Genomic DNA, 16977 nt, shown 5'->3' on the forward strand with positions numbered 1-16977 from the left:
GAGAGGCATTGGAGTACCTTTTTTTGTTGTTGTTAATTAAAAAAAAATTTTGGCTACACCGCACAGCTTGTAGGATCTCAGTTCCCTGACCAGGGATCGAAAACCCGTACCCTCAGCAATAAAATCATGGCATTCCTAACCACTGGACTGCCAGGGAATTTCCAGATGTACCTTGAGAGATAGCAGTTAATGCCATGATGAATTGAAAACATTAAAAGTTAAGCTCATTCACAAATGCAGGTATGTTTGGAATTTCAACTCAGTGTGTTCTACAGAGCTATTAATAGGCATCCATAAAAAAGGATCTGTGCTTCACTCTGGCAAATGGATCAGATAAAGAGAATTCTTTGTTGCAGCACTACTGAGACTTTGGAATGAGGTATTTAGCACCGTGGCTTTCTCAGAGGAGGGCAGGTATATGGCCCATCACATACTAACAACTTCCGAGCCCCTTTTTTTGTGTGAAATAGGATGCAAAAACCATTCTTTTCTGAAAGCAATGCCAGCAATTAGAAATAAGAACAAGAGGGACTTCCCTGGTGGTCCAGTGGCTACAACTCCGCTCCCAATGCAAGGGACCTGGGTTAGATCCCTAGTCAGGGAACTAGATCCCACATGCCACAACCAAGTTTTCATGCCGGAACTAAAGATCTCGCATGTTGCAACAAAGATCAAAGATCCTATGTGCTGCAACTAAAGCCAGACACAGCCAAATACGTATCTTTTTAAAAGAAAGAAGAACAAGAGGTATATGGAATCCTAAGAATGGCCAGGACTGTCAGAGGAAGCAAAGCTCTCATGGTGCTTGAGCTTTCTGAGGGGGAGATCTAAGGACCACCTACAGCAGTCATCTGGGGTCCTTGTTCAAAATGTTGATCTGTTGACCCCAATTCCAGGGGATGGGAGGGTGAGTATGGCAGACTTTGGTTCAAAAATATGTGTTGCTTCGCATGTGGAAATGTCTGCTTCTCATTCCTTTGGAAGCAGGAATACGTCCATAACATGCTACATTAAAAAGGAGTTCTCAGGGCTGCCAACCTTCCAGTAGAGGTTGAGTAGTAGTATATTTCTCCTACATTAGAAAAAAAAAATGTCTCTCCCTGGGAGAGAGTTATACTTCCTCACCTGTTTCATGTCAGACTTAGCCATTACAACTTGGTAGTAAATATTTTAGTGTATATCTGAAAGATAAAGCATAACCACAATTCCTTGATCACACCTAAACATTTTGTAAAAATTTCCCAGTATCAAATAGTGTTCAGACTCTGCTGTCTCATTACTTTCTCCTTGATGAGCTGTTTGAATTAGCTGTAGTTTCCAGGTCAACCCAATCAGATGGCAGGGTTGGCATTCTCTTGAAAAACTGAAAGAGTCAACTGAAGAGATGGCCACGCCACTTCTGTGGGCAGTTGGGTTGTGGAGTATCTATCTGTTACTTACAGGATTCCAAGCAGCTGACAAGAAAACCTAACGTACAAGAATCACAAAAGTGAGAAGTTACATGAGAAACCAGAGAGTGGGGTGTTAGGAAGGACACTGTCAATATACGCCACCATGACTGACACTTTGGGCAGAGCACACACTTTAAGCTTCTCAGTAACCAAGGCAGAAAGAGAAACCTGGTCAGATCCAGCATCCACAATGTCCATAAGATTAACTCCAGGTACAGGAAAAACCCAATTCTTGGTACTAAGATCAGATGAGAATTTCTTAGAAGAATCCTTTTATAAAAATGATACTGTGACGTATTCTGAAAATAAACACAATGACAGATGTTCTGGGGTGTGCTGAAACACAAGACTCCACAAGGTGTTTGTCTAAAGCTATAAAGCAGCTGAATGCATCCATACATATTCCGTGAGTGTGGAATACATATCTTATGTTGAGTATGTTCACAGAGGCATTGTTATTCTAGGTTCCTGGTGCTACGCACCTGGAAATATATCCCAATTTGCCTGGCAGAGGTCCAGTGTATGCCCCGAACCTGCCCTTTCACTCTCCGATAAAGCATACAGTCATCTTACCTAGAAAGCATCCGGCAGACCTTGCCATCCCCAACTCACTCTGTTCAATAGATGCACAAAATTCCTCAGGCCTACATGATAGAGACTCTCCTAATATTTAGCTGAGTCTCTCCTGGTGGGTTCTCCACACCTCTGTACCCAGATTCCTGGAGCTGGGTAAACACTTTTGTTTATGCTAACACCTGTATGAACCTGATCATTTGTATGCAAGTGAACAAACCAGACAGGTTTATATATGCTACAAGTCCCAGAGGGCTGCACCTTAAAGTCAGTGGAAAATCCCCGTTGTAGTACAATTCAGGAAAGGCAATTCTGCAAAGAACTGTCTTTTCAAGCTGGGGGATATCTCTGATCTGGCTTCCTGAAGGAGACCCAAGGGCAGCTAGGATTTTTCTTAGGAAGCCAGGAGTTCTAGTATAGTACATGCATACATGGGCGGCTACTCATTTTTGCTGCCTTCATTCCACCTCTGATAATCTCATTCTCAGAAGACTCTCTGAGGGACCATTCTGTTTCCAGTTCTCAGTCCATGTGGTCCTGGTGAAGCTGAGCACACTTGACTTGGGGAGTGTATAACCAGTCAGATTTAAGCCAGTCAGGATGCCCTAGTGATTGATTCAGGGATGGATATGTGCCCAGCTAGATGCTTTTGCCAGGAACTTTTGGAAAAAGGCTTGATGCTAAGAGGATGTGACATGAGTTGAATGACCATCTAGTTACCATGTGACATCTGGGTCAGCAGGAGGCAGAATGTTATGATCAGAAGCAAGTCTTGATTATGTCCTAAGTGCCTCAATGCAGCTGTGTCTCAAATCAGAATTACTTGGACTTTTTAGATTATATGAGCCATTTTTGCCTAATAAAAATGAGTTGGGTTTCCTATTACTTGTAACATAAAAGACTTTACTGGTACAATGATGAACACTCCAAATCCTATGCCTCCTAAACATGGCCAAGACAGATGGGCTATATTTCAAAGCAGAAAGTATCAGTTAACCATCAAAGGCAGAGAAAAACTTCTATAATATACCTATGGAACATCTTGAGGACTATCTGGAAAATCGGTCATTTGGAAGTTGCAAAATGTAACAAAATGATCAAACTTTCTTGGAATTGTTGGCAATGAGCTACATACTGGATGCCATGTCAAGAAACAATGGGTTTAATTAGTAGTTGTTTTATGCCATTCTTTCTGGAATAGTTTATTAGGAAACATAAGACAGTCCATGGAGACCATTCCTAGTTTGTGGCAATAAAACCACTCAATATCTAGGGTATTACTTAGATGCTTTCTGTCTTTGAAAGCAAAAGGACCCGTTAGAGACAGCTGGGCTAAGAGAACTTTCTGGGGTAGATGAATTAATTCTCATCAAGGAGAGCTAAACTCTAACAGTTTTAAACGGTCCATGTGGTTGAAAAACCATCTGACCTGGGAATTAGAAAGCCTGAAGTCTAGTTTCAATTCTGATACTAAATTAGCCCATTCATTCTGACCAAGTTCTTTCAACTTCCATGGGCTGTTCTTGTTTTTTCTATAAAACAAGGAATTTAGATGATTAAAGTCTCCTCCAGCTTTAAGATTATGATCTGGTAACTTGCACATGGCCATTACACTCTTTGTAAACAGGAAGTCTTCATCATATAAATCGTAGTTTATAAAATACAGAAAGCAGGGACTTCACTGGTAATGGTTAAGGCTCCAAGCCTCCAATGCAGGGGCATGGGTTTGTTCCATGGTTGAAATTAAGATCCCAGATGCTGTGCAGCGTGACCAAAATAAATATAAATAAATATAGAAATAATAAAAAGTGGCATTTGTTTCATTTACCCTTGTATTTATGTATTAATATAGACCCTGTTTTGTATACTTGGGCCCTTATTGAAAATCAGACAAAAATAAAACAAGGAAGGGTCTATGTAATTAAGAATTAAAACTATAAAGCATGGTGTTCACATATACATCACTTAGTGGGCACTTTGCTTTGAGTTATAATAATATGATGCATGTTCTCAAGATGCTTCCAATGTAACAGTGGAGACAGATTATAGTTTAACTAAATGAGTGTTAAATCACAGAAAAAGACAGGTTCTGAGTCTACAGGAGGAGAATACTGAAGTTGGATTGTGAATTTAGAGAAGGCTTAGAGCTGACATAAGGATATTTGAAAGGATCAGTAGAGAATTTTGGGCAGAGATGATCATGTATGGAACCCTGTTTTCATTATGGAAATGGAATAGTTGGAAAATTAGTGTGTATATGTGTAAGTTCTGATTTTTCACTTGGTCAATTTGCTCTATGAGCTATTCACAGCAAACACTGATTGGATGTCCTATGTTGTAGGCTACCTTACATGTTCTCACATTTAATAAAAACTTTTTATTAAAAAAAATTTTTTTTTAATAATAAAAACTTTTTAAACCTCATCTTACAACTAAGATTAGATGACAGCTAGGAGCTAGGAAAAGCAGAGTGAGGATTCCAAATTCTACTTGTCTCCAAAGCCTTTGATCTTTCCACGACTACCATTTCTCTCAAGGAATAAGACTTTTCTTCACAGCTCTAAAATACATAGATTCTGCACCTTCTCACTTCCTTCCAATTAGTTGCCTACCCATTAAGCATTTCCTTTACTCCAGTGTATCAGCTCTCATTAGTGGAATCTTTCTCAAGCTGGTTACTGGAAAGAATCTTCTGTAGCACGTTTTCAATGCAGTTTTTTAGGCCATGTCCCTGGATATTCTGATTCGGGATTGGATTGGGGGTCTAGAATCTGTACTTTTAACAAGCATTTGAAACATGGGTCATGAATGAAACTGGAGGAAATACTGGGCCAATGTCCTAGCCTAACAGATCTACCCATTTCTAATTTTCTTATTTCAATCTATTCTTCCTTCTCGGCATTACTCTCAGGGTCTCTGGAGGCTTCCATACTGGTTTCCATCGTTTTATTTACTGTTAATTATAAACTTTTTTGGTTTTGTTTTTAGTTTGGCTGCTCCCAGTGTTAGTTGCAGCATGCAAGACCTAGGTTCCTGCCCAGGGATCCAACCCAGGCGCCCTGCATTAAGTGCCAAGTCCTAACCACTGAACTACCAGGGAAGACCCCAAACACCACTGCTTATCCTGCATTTACTCATTTACTCCCAGGACACTCTCGCCCCTCCTCTCTGGGACAGAAGTTCATGAAAGAGACAAACTGCAATGCCTGGGCGCACGGTAGGCGCCCAATATTTACTGAACCATAAAATCCACTAGGTAGTTACTATTATCCTCCAATCTGAAAATGTGGAGGAGACTAAAAGAAATAATACACCCGTGATAGGTTACAACGTAATGTTAATTTGGGATGCACTGCTTCCTTGCCCACCGCGTACCGCAGGCGGCGACAAACTCTCGGACCAGCGATCTCTTGCCAAGCTCAACCTTTCAGAAGCGTGCTGCCGCCCTCCGGGCCACGCCAAACTCCTAAGGCCACTCAGAACCCAGGTGTGCTATGCAGGTCGGCTACGCAGGTCGGCTACGCTAAAGAGAAAGAGAAGCGCGCCCTTTTCTCCAATATGGCGGAGCCGATCACATGGGTCCGGGGCGGGGCTGAAACGCAAATCACGTGGCTCGGAGGGGGGTGGTTACGGGGGCGTGGCCGTAACACCGCGGAACCTCCTAGAGCGAGGCTCCTCAGGGGCCACGCCCCCCAGCCCCTTTGGGGGCTGGTGCGCGGCGGAGGGGGTGGAGCCTTCCTCGTGACCTTTCACCCCAGCATGGCTGCGCCCGTGGGACCGGTGAAGTTCTGGAGACCCGGTAAGGCCCTTGGCGGAACGCTGGGCAGATAAGGCGGCCTGACTTCGGTCTTGACCCCACGGCCAGCCTCCTGGGGCCTGCGGGCGTGCTCGCAGCCTTGACCTAGGCGGGTTGGCTACTGCCGCGCTGGTGGGCTCGGCAGCTTAGGCGTGCACAGTGGTCCCGAGAGATTCAGGGATCCGCCCCCAGCCTGGGCAGAAATTCTCCGTGACCTCATTACAGTCTCTCAGCCTCCCCCGGCCTCGTTTTCCTCGCTCCTGGGGCCTGTCTTGCCCAACCCGTGAGATGGGGAAAAGCTGAAGCGCCCACGCGTGTCCTTTTACCGCCCTGGGGCTACTCTGGGACAGGTGGTGTTACTCAGGGTTTGGGAGTTCAGGTTAGGAAATCAGACTGCCTGGATTAGAATTCTAGGCTCTGCCGTAGAGTAGTAGAGTTCCTTTGAGCAAGTTCCTTCTTAGCCTTAGCCTTCTCATCTGTGAAATGGGAGGAATAATAACACCTATCATGTGGGCTAAAATAAGGAGAACGTGAGCGCGTTGTTTCATGTAGAGTAAGTGCTCATTAAAAGGGAAAGTATCTTAGTCTGTTTTAGGGTAATTTTTGTCCACCCCGCGTGTCTGCCAGAAGTGAACATTCTCTCCGTATTGGCCCTCACCCACTTCCAGTCTTTCAGGCTAACACAGTCTCAGCCGCCAAATGATTTGCTTGTTTTGTTTGAATTTACTCATTAATCAAGATTTGTTGAATGCTTACGTACCAGACCCTCCCTCCCCTTCCATCAGTTTCTTGTGAAAAAACAAAAGTTTCTTAATCATTGCCAACTTACTTTTTTCCACCACTTGAGCCTCTGTTGGTCTAGATGTGTAAAGTATATTGCAGCAAAAATGAAATAAGACAGGGAAGGGTAATATAGGGGAAGGTTTTCAAGGGTATTTTAGCGTGATTCCCTGAAATTCTTACATGCTTATCAGTGATACGGAAGAAAACCCAAGCAAGAGGTATTAATTCTTTTTTTAAAATCTGTAGTTTGTCACTTAATGAGTTTTATGATTTTATGATTCAGCATTTCAAGTCCTCAGCCAATTATCCATCCTTGAGTTTTATTTGCAGCCAAAACTAAGGTCCAGTTAGGTAATGAAATACTTTGTTTTATTTCTTTGAGCCTTTAATAACAGGTCAGAGTGTTAAGTGCAATAAAGGCCTGAATAAATTGTTGAAAATCAGACCAGGATACTCTCTTGGTTAAGGAACATGGGATTACTCTCAGAGTTCTATTCCACTGTTTAGTTTATTCACTGAAGTTATACTTACTGGACACCTAGCCTTCTAGTCAGGAGACAAATATGGCTGACCAAAGCTCTACTCTCAAGATTTATGCTCTCTCTCTCTCTCAACTGTATTATGAAATTGGATATCCTCTTTAAGAGATTTTAAAGTGAGACAGAAAAAGGGAGTGGTAAGGAAGAGGAACTCTACGAGGATCAGACTGTCGAGACTGTCCTGACTGCCCTTTTCTAACTTGGCAATTTGGGAAAATCACAGTTACTCTATCTGTAAATTGGGCAAGCACCTACCCAGAGGATTGTTTTGAGGATTAGATGAGACTACATGTCAAGCTCTTAGCCCTAGATACATATTTAGCTTATTATAATTCATGGAAGTATTGGAGAGAGGAGGGCTTCCCTGGTGGCTCAGACGGTAAAAGAATCTGCCTGCAATGCAGAAGACTCGGGTTCAGTCCCTGGGTTGGGAAGATCCCTTGGAAAAGGGAATGGTTACTCACTTCGGTATTCTAGCCTGGAGAATTCCATTGTCAGAGGAGCCTGGTGGGGTACAATCCATGGGGTCACAAAGAGTCGACTGAACGAGTAAGTACACAAACAGACAAGAGGGAGAGGTTGAATGTGTACATAAGATATGTGTGGATAAGATATCATTCATCAAGATAGTGCTGTTTTTTGAGGTGAACGTTGGAGCACAAATAAAGCTTTGTGCCATGGAGAGGTAGGAGAATGGAACTCTAAAGTGTGTAGCATGAACAAAGGCAGAGTGGGATGGTGCCTCAGCAGTGTCCAAAACGCCAGAATTATTGAGTAGCATGGTGATGTTTAGTGGTAGGGTATGTTTTGTGGTGGGGCTTCCCAGGTGGCTCAGTGGTAAAGAATCCCCCTGCCAACATAGGAAACAGAGGTTCATTCAGTCCCTGGGTTGGAAGGATCCCCTGGAGAAGGAGGTGACTACCCACTCCAGTATTCTTGCCTGGAAAATCCCATGGGCAGATGATCCTGGCAGACTGCAGTCCATGGGGTCACAAAAGAGTTGGATACAACTTAGCAAGTAAACAACAACATAGCGTGGGGCATGGCAGGACATGAAGCCAGAATGGTAAGTAGGGGCCTCATTGTGAGAAGTCTCCAAGCAAGTTAAAGAATTTGGATGTCACTGTTTTTAAGCAGGAGATAACATGATCTAGTTTATTTTTGGAAGATAACTGGCATTGGTGTGCACAATGCTTAGGGGAGGAAATTAGGGTCAGGGACATCCGTAAGAGAAGGTGCTATGAAACCGAGGAGGGGTATTGAAAGCCGAAGTTCTGGCATGTGAGCTGTAGGGAGGGATCTAATTGGAGAGGCATTTTAGAGGCACATACAGAGGAAGGTAATGACTCAGATTTCTGGGTTCGGTGACTATCTAGGTAAGTGGTTCTCAAATTTTGCTGTGTAGCTGAATCACTTGGGAAGCTTTTAAAAACTCCTGCTATTCGGTTTTACTCTATGGCGATAAATCAGAAGTCTAGAGGGGCTCAGAACCAGGCATCAGTAATTTTTTAAAGATCCCCGGGTGATTCCAGTATGCATTAAAGTTTGGGAACCACTGGTCCAGGTAAACTGTTTTGTTATTAACTGAGTTGGTAAATGCATTTGGTGACACTTGCTGGACACTTTGTGCTAGTCACTTTTACTTATGTCATCTTATTAAGTGATCACAATATCTTGTGATGGAGGTATTACTCTTGTTTTACAGATGAGGAAACTGAAGTTGAAGGTGTGAAAATAGGATATGAGAAATACACAGTGGAGGTCAGGGAAGTGGCTGAGACTGGGTATAAGGGTAGACGAACATGTGTCCTACAGGCTGGGAGTCACAAGCTCAGGTAGCTGCAGGGGCCTTTCGGACAGTCTAAATAAGCGAAGCAGCCGGGTGGAAGCAGTAAGGAGAGGTGGGAACTGTGGCAGACTCTAGTGTGTGCGGTGTCGATTAGCCTGAAGCATACAATATCCTGTCTAAAGCAGGAAGCTGTGTGTGGTTCCACCCAACAGTTGTCACATGGCCTCAAGCCCAGATTAGAATGGTAAATTTTGACATGTTTTAAATGAATGATTTCAAACATTTTAATGATGGCATGTTTGGGGACCTCATAGTTTGTGATCTCTACCATTTTGTGATCTCTGCCTTAAGATCTTTGTATGAGCTGCCTGAGGTTTCTGTAGAAAAAAAATTTGACTTGATTTGTTAGTCCAAGTGAATCAGAAGGGCCTGGCCATTTTCCTTCCTTCATTCAACAGATATTTAATGATAAGTCAGTGTTTGACCACGTGTCTGGCAAACACTTTACAGCAACAGCTTTGAAGATTTTTTGATCAGATACACAGCTAGAAATGTGCTGTGATCCAGCACGCACGCACGTGTGTGTACACATACACACACAATTGAAGAGGGTTGCACAAAAACAACAGTGCTTCTTGGGATGCACTCTGATACTATTTTATTTCTAGTTTAGCAGGAACAAAGGCAGAGTGGGATGGCGCCTCAGCAGTGTCCAAAACACTAAAATAATTGAGTCACATAGCATATTAAAGAAGTACATGAGTTTTATAACGCATTGATGGATCACCACTTAAACTGAAATATTGGGTTAGAAGGAATGCTGAAGAGGGGGAGGGGATGTGCTGTTATCAATCTTGTTTTATAGATGGAGAGGTGAAGGCCTTTAAATTTACAAGAATTACAAGCTTGTTACTCATTTAAGCACTGAGAATATTCCCAAGGGAAAAACAAACCCTAGGAAGCCAGAATGGGCCATGGTATGTATAGACAGCCAGGAAGCAGTCCTAGTTTGGCTGAATGGAGTCTTTTGTGTGGAGGAGACATGCTCCTCATTGATTGACAGCAGCTGTTCTTGTAAAAGACCTCATAACCGCATGTACCAAGGTGAACTTGGCTGTAGGTTAGAGACAGGAGGGGTGGGGTAGTCAGGAAGACACCTGGGTGGATTAAATCTTGGAGTGGGAGGAGGTGAGACGTTGTAGCTGCTGCTGCTAAGTCGCTTCAGTTGTGTCTGACTATGCTACCCTATAGACGGCAGCCCACCGGGCTCCTCTGTCCCTGGGATTCTCCAGGCAGGAACACTGGAGTGGGTTGCCATTTCCTTCTCCAGTACATGAAAGTGAAAAGTGAAAGTGAAGTTGCTCAGTCGTGCCCGACTCTTAGCGACCCAATGGACTGCAGCCTACCAGGCTACTCCATCCATAGGATTTTCCAGGCAAGAGTACTGGAGTGGGTTGCCATTGCCTTCTCCGGAGACATGGTAGGAGCAATGTTAAAAGATTCTAGGCACTCTGTAAAGGCTTAAAATGTGTTGAAAAGAAGAGAATTCAGGACAAAAACAGAGCTGATGAGGATAAGCTATTTCTTTGTTCTAGTTTTCTTGAGTGAAGATCACAAGGAATTAATCAGATGTAGCGATAATAAGGGGAGAAAGGAATGGAAATGTGCCTCTGAGTGCAGGCTTTGTTCCAAGTCCTGTTCTGTCTTTTATCTTGTTGAAAGGAAGGTCAACATTTTGGCAAAAACAATATAGTAGTGCTCCACTTACCTGATTTTTGACAGTCTTGGACCTCTGGAACATGACTGTGTTCCTAGAAACAAATGGAAAAGGGATCAGAGGTATACAGCAGTGATTTCTGAATTTAGCTCTGGGAGTGGTCTCTGGACCTCCAGCATTTTGTGTTCTGATAAATTACTCTCTGTTGTATTTTTCAGGAGATGGAGTTCATAGCCTCAATTAGATTGTCAGGGGGATTTGGGACCCTTCAAGAAATGTAAAAATAAATCACTAGGCTAAGTATTCTGATCACAAAACCTCTGCACTTTTACATAGCATCACGGATTCTGCATTCAGAAAACCTGGGTGATGATAGTATTGGGTAATGATCCTTGAAGCAACCCTCACAGAGGGCCATGAACTTCCAGGGAGGGTTTTTATTAATTCCCAAAGGTGACACTCTCTTGTGCTGAACAAGTCTTACTTTTAGAGATACCTTCCTTATGTTGAGTTGAATTCTGAACCCTGTACCGTTTACTTAGAACTCTTGAGTTCTGTCTTGGGATGCACGAATAATTTGGTGTGACAAATTACAGAGGCTGATCATAAAGATGGAACCCACGTTACTCCTAAGGCTTTTTCCTTTTCAGGCTAAAAATCCATAGTACTTCAAACAGTTTTTCATGGCAGGATATGGCTTCCCTATTCTTTTCCTTCCTGAGCCCCAGTTTGTTACTGTTCTTACCAAGAAGCCACTGTGGTAGGACTTGCTGGGTGGTCCAGTGACCAAGACTCCCTGCTCCCCATGCAGGGGAGCCCAGGTTCAATCTCTGGTCAAGGAACTAGATCCCACATGCTGCAGTTAAAGATCCTGCATGCTGCAGTGAATGAAGATCCTGCATGCTGCAACTAAGACCCAGCATGGCCAAATAAATAATAATAAAAGAAGAAGAAGCCGCTGTGGGTATAGGGTGTTTAATCTGCTCAGCACAGCGCACCAGCACTTCCTTCCCAATCACTTCAGTTCTGTGACTCAAATAGAAGCTGCCAATTATTGTAGCCCTTTCCAGGGCCATGGTTGACTGGATCGGGCCAGGCAGTGGCCTTAAACTGGGGGAAAGAAAGCCGTCCCTGCCTTCCAAATAGTCAGCACACACCTGGGACTCCCTGTCCCCATCCCTGGGTCTTTCTCCATCACCACTTCGTGCTGTAAGTCGTCTTCCTTCGGAAGGAAGAATAAGAGAAGCAAGTCGGCTGCTCAGAGGTGGGGCCTGCATCTGTAGTGTTCACTGCTGTATCTCTGGCCCGGCCATCTGTGCTCGGTGGGTGAGTGAATGAGTGAGTGAGTGAGTGAGTGGTGGAGGAACTGTGAGCCTGAGCTCTGGCATTGGCTGCAGCCTTGATTCCAGCTCCTGTAGAGAACCCAGCCCCGGGGACCGAAAGGAGCTTGTTGAAGAGGAGCAGAGAATGAAGGAGCAAGGCCAGGCAGTGTCTGAGCCCCTGGTGCTCCTTGACGCTGAACCTTGCTGCCATCCTACGGTGTTAGGATTCTTCATTTGTTTCAGCTAATTCCTGGTGGGTTCCCACCACTTTTATTAAGAGTTTGGTAGTAATCCCAGCCTGGTGACCAGAACTCAGTACCTTGTCCTCAGACACTACAGTTGTGTGTGAACAACTTGGAGCCCAGTGGGACTGCTGTCTCCTTTGTTCTTGACACCACTGTGATGTTTTTCTGTAGTCTCATAGGTACTTTTCTAGATGTTTTCCTGAAATTACAGTTTAATACCTCTTAGTGGTTTGAAATAAAAACGCATGGCTTCCATTGTATATATCGTCTTTGAATTTGTAATTTTCTCACGATTTTCCTGTTCCTTGTATCAGAGAGTCTGAAAAAAAGAAACCAAAACATTTCTGTTGCAGGTACAGAAGGGCCAGGTGTCAGCATCTCTGAAGAGAGACAAAGTCTAGCTGAAAACTCGGCAACAACTGTTGTTTACAACCCTTATGCTGCCCTTTCTATAGAGCAGCAGAGGCAGAAGCTGCCAGTGTTCAAGGTACATTGAATAAGCATGTTCAGTCGTCAGCCCGAAGCAGTCTGCAGTAGCTTTATACTTGGCACTGAAGTGAATAATGTTCCTCTTACTGTTAATGATCCTTTAGAATGTAGTGAGCTCAGAGAGGCCTGTCTGAAGGGTGTCTTCAGAATACATGTGTGTTAATCTTAGAAATCTGGAAAGTCCCTAAGGTTTTTTCAATTAGATCTTACATATTGGAAAAACTGGATGAAATGAAGTGACATTCTTCTTTTCCCCTCTTTGCTTTCAATTATGGACAAGTTCAAACATATAAAAAGGAGAGAAAACAGCACAGTGAACTTTCATGCATCAATTTTCAGTAGATTATTGGCATATGGCCAATTTTAGCTTTCTTTTTAAAGGCATATTTTTTGACACAGATTAATTAGAAATACCAGGTTGTTTCCGTTGAATAGGTTAACCCCCACGGGGAGAGTGATGACATTTGGGTGTGGTTATTACACACCACGTGCACATCCATATGCAGGTTAACCCCCACGGGGAGAGTGATGACATTTGGGTGTGGTTATTACACACCACGTGCACATCCATATGCAGGATTTTATTAGTCTCATGAAACGGACTTACACTCATCTCGTAAGAAACCAAAGTGTTAAACTAGAATTCAGAGTATATTCATTTACAGTCACCCATGGTTCTCCAGTACGGAGAATACAGTCCATGAACACACTTTCTCCCCGTTGCCAAGTCCACATGGAAAGTCAAGTTGTAATCAGAAAGTGGGTTCAGAGCCAAAGGCGGTTTAGATACAGTCGAAGGATATGTATTTCCTGTAGCCCCTGATGTAGGGTAATGAAGTCCCACTGCCTCGTACGAGGCCCCTGAATTGACTCAAGTAGGTGGGGACCCCAGCACTGTTGTCTGTCTTTTCTCCTGCACAATGTTGGGTGAAAGCCGTCAGGTTCTTGCACTTATTCTTTGTCTAGACTATGCTAAAAATTCCTCTTTTATTAATATGTTCTTTCTCCAAATGGATATGAAGCAGCCACCTTCTGAATATAGCCAAGTCACCTCCATCAGACTCTTCTGTGGCCCCAGACATTTTAGTCACTCCTGTACTGACAGTCTCTGGATTCTTCTATAGATGATTAACCTCATCCATTATATGTGAATGTAAACCAGTTTGACCCTCAGAAGATAAGATTATAGGTTCAGCATGGAGGGACACAGTTGGAGCTGTGATGAAGTGTCTAGACTTGAGCTAGACTTCAGAGTTCAAAGGCAGGCTTCATCATTTGTGTGCTGTGTGGCCTTACTTCAGCACCTGAGCTTCTGTTTTCTATCTGTAATATTAGACCTACCTCATAGGATAGTTATGAGGACCAGATGCCATAATCCACATGGAGCATTATTTAGTAAAATACCTGACATGTAATACACATTTAAGTACAAGGATAATTATTGTTTACTGAGTATTTACTTTTCTTGACTCGTCTTCATCCACCAGCTGTACTTGTAAAATATGATAAATGAAACAACAGATTAAAAAAAACAAGAAGGATAGTAACATATTGATGAAATTAAAAATGGTAAGATGAGAGTATAAGTTATTGATAAAAATCAAAGCAGAGTTTAAGCACAGTTGTAATCTCATAAGATGTTAAAGATAAATCTAGGGTTTCCCTGGTGGCTCAGCCGGGAAACAATCTGCAGCAATGCAGGAGGCCTGGCTTCGATCCCTGGTTCTGGAGAATCTCCTGGAGGAGGAAATGGCAACCCACTCCAGTATCCTTGCCTGGAGAGTCCCATGGACAGAGGAGCCTGGCAGGCTACAGTCCATGAGGTCGCACAGAGTTGGACACGACCAAAGTGACCTGGCACAGCACAGGAGACGAAAAGGATAAAAGTTACTCAGTCACCACCCACACCCCCATTAAAACTTAAAGGGAAAGTAGCTTTAAAGATAGAAGTTGAAACTAAAGCAGCAGTAAATTTAAGGCTCATCCCCCCCCAGTGCCATTTCAAGGCAACATTCCAGTTGGCTGCCTCCTGTGGGCTGTCGTTTTCTCTGGGCCCTGGACGCTGCAATGCAAGGTTGTATTCTTATTCCATTAAGCTCAAACCTCGTTGAAGCTCAGTCTGGTCCACTGCACCAGCTCTCCTCGATTTCCCTGCCTGTACCTGTTTGTGGTACCGTCATTTTCCTGGTCCCTAAACTGGAAATCTTGTCATCTCTTTCTTGAATGTCACATATCATTTTGTGTGCAGATATCCATTTGCAGTGCTTCGTATTTAGCACGTGAAGTGAATTCATGCCTTCAGTTTCTGCACGCTTAAAGCACTGGTATACCACTGCCCAGTTTTCTTGCCACACAGCACATACTGCCTCCGGGTAAAGCCCGGACTCTGGCTGTACGTTCAAGGCCCTCACTACATCTCTTGTGTTAATAATTAATTCATTTCCAAATCAAACCTGGAGCCTTTCATGGGCTTTTTCTAGCACCTCTTGAATAGAGTTCATATAGTTTGCTTATTTCCATCTTCTTTACTTATGTTATTTCTCTTTCCTAGAATGCCATGTGTCTCTGTCTATATTCAAACTTTCAGGTTTTCTTTGACCACCCACCCATTCGTCCATTCAACAGATGGATTGACAAGATATTATTTACAAAATGGCTGAAAAGAACCCAAACCTTTCCCTGCCTAAAACTAACCTAAAAGAAAGTGCAGAGTCCAGGCAATCGACAGGAAAGCATCGAGATGAGTCATGAGACTGCCTGCAGCGGAATCTCCTTTGGGTGTTTGCAGAAACGGCAGATTCCTGGACTTTACCCTAGCCCTGCTGAATCAGAAACCCTGTGGGTAGAGCTAGGAGTCTTCATTTTTAACAAATAGTTAAATATCTATTTAATATCTGTTAAATAGATAATAAAAATATCCTAAAAGATTTTTACACTAAAACTGGAGAATTACATATTTAGACCCTAAGTAATGCTAAATTGGAACCCCCAAACAGCCACAATAGCTTATTTAACCAATAAGGCAGCATTGAGTGTCTCAGTCTTCTGTGGAGTCAGATGAGTTGAACGGTGATGAGAGTAGGAGAATTTGGCAGATTTTTACCTCAAAAGAGGAATTTATGGAATGTCATCATGACTTTCCAGATCATTGGGTGTGTCTATAATCAAATGTGGGTACAAAAATACATTCTGAAACTGAGTACATGGGATCTTGGAGCTGTCTGTGACTTTCCAGTGGCCAAACTAGCATTTCTGCTCCCACTGAGTAGGGTCAAGGAAGGCCCAGTTGAAATACAGATGTAACGTGTAGGTGCTTTATTGTGCGCTTGGCTCTAGAGGTAGAGATAAAAGTATATTCTTTTTGTTTTCACCAGTTAGTAAATGAAAAATAAGGTGATACATATTGCACAAAGTTAAAGGGGTTCCTCATATGCCTGCTCCCTGCACCCACTTTCTTCCCCTCCCTGGAGACATTACAGTTACCAGTGCCTTGTTTTGCTTTTCCCCAAAGTAGTTTATATGTAAAGAAGCATATATGTATTTACCCTTTTTTAAAAAACAGAAATAGTAGTGTATTATCACACTGTCCTGCATTTTACTTTCTTCTCATGGCAGACCTCATTGACCATTCCACATCAGTACAAATAGGCATTTGTTCTTTTTAACGGCTACATACTATTCCATTATTGGAGTCTTTTCATAACTGTTTAATCACTCCCTTGTCGATAAACATATAGGCTGTTTGGATTTTTGGCACTTAGAAACAACACTGCAATGTATTTATATATACATGTTTGTTCACATGTATTAGGATAACTTCTTAAAAGTAGAATTCTTGAATCAAGGAGTATGTGCATTATATATTTTGATAAGTTATTATATTCAGTTGCAATTGTGTTGTCTTATACCAACAGTACCTGAGATACATTTTGATAGATAATAGGAATATGTTTCGGTAGTTCTTTTTGAAAGTGTCCTTTACTTTGGCAAATAGTTCGTTTCATAATGTTTAAATATCTTTGTTTAGGTCTTTTGAGAAAATGTATGTCTATTTACAATGTTTGGTTATATTTTTTTCAGCTTAGGAATCATATATTATACTTGATAGAAAACTATCAGACAGTAGTGATCGTTGGAGAAACAGGATGTGGGAAGAGCACACAGATTCCACAAGTGAGTATATATTTATTTATTTTTGCAACACTTTCTTTCTCTCTGTTTGGCTGTGCTGGGCCTTCATTGCCTTGCACAGGCTTTCTCTAGTTGCAGCAAG

The 16977-nt window shown here is 42.7% G+C and overlaps 1 protein-coding gene and 1 non-coding gene across 2 annotated transcripts in view; both read left to right on the forward strand.

Annotated features, from left to right (window-relative positions):
• The first annotated feature begins 946 nt into the window (after positions 1-946).
• On the forward strand, positions 947-1080 carry LOC133045367 (small nucleolar RNA U109). Its single transcript, XR_009690242.1, has one exon. It is a non-coding gene; the product is annotated as a small nucleolar RNA U109 (small nucleolar RNA).
• A 4618-nt stretch (positions 1081-5698) lies between these two features.
• DHX35 (DEAH-box helicase 35) overlaps positions 5699-16977 on the forward strand; it is a 69778-nt gene continuing 58499 nt past the window's right edge. The window contains exons 1-3 of the mRNA XM_061127277.1: positions 5699-5823; positions 12569-12702; positions 16785-16877. Coding sequence (XP_060983260.1) covers positions 5784-5823; positions 12569-12702; positions 16785-16877 — 267 coding nt within the window. The 5' untranslated portion in view covers positions 5699-5783. The remainder of the gene's footprint in view (positions 5824-12568; positions 12703-16784; positions 16878-16977) is intronic.

Source organism: Dama dama, chromosome 23, assembly GCF_033118175.1.
Source record: "Dama dama isolate Ldn47 chromosome 23, ASM3311817v1, whole genome shotgun sequence".
Classification (NCBI taxonomy): domain Eukaryota; kingdom Metazoa; phylum Chordata; class Mammalia; order Artiodactyla; family Cervidae; genus Dama; species Dama dama.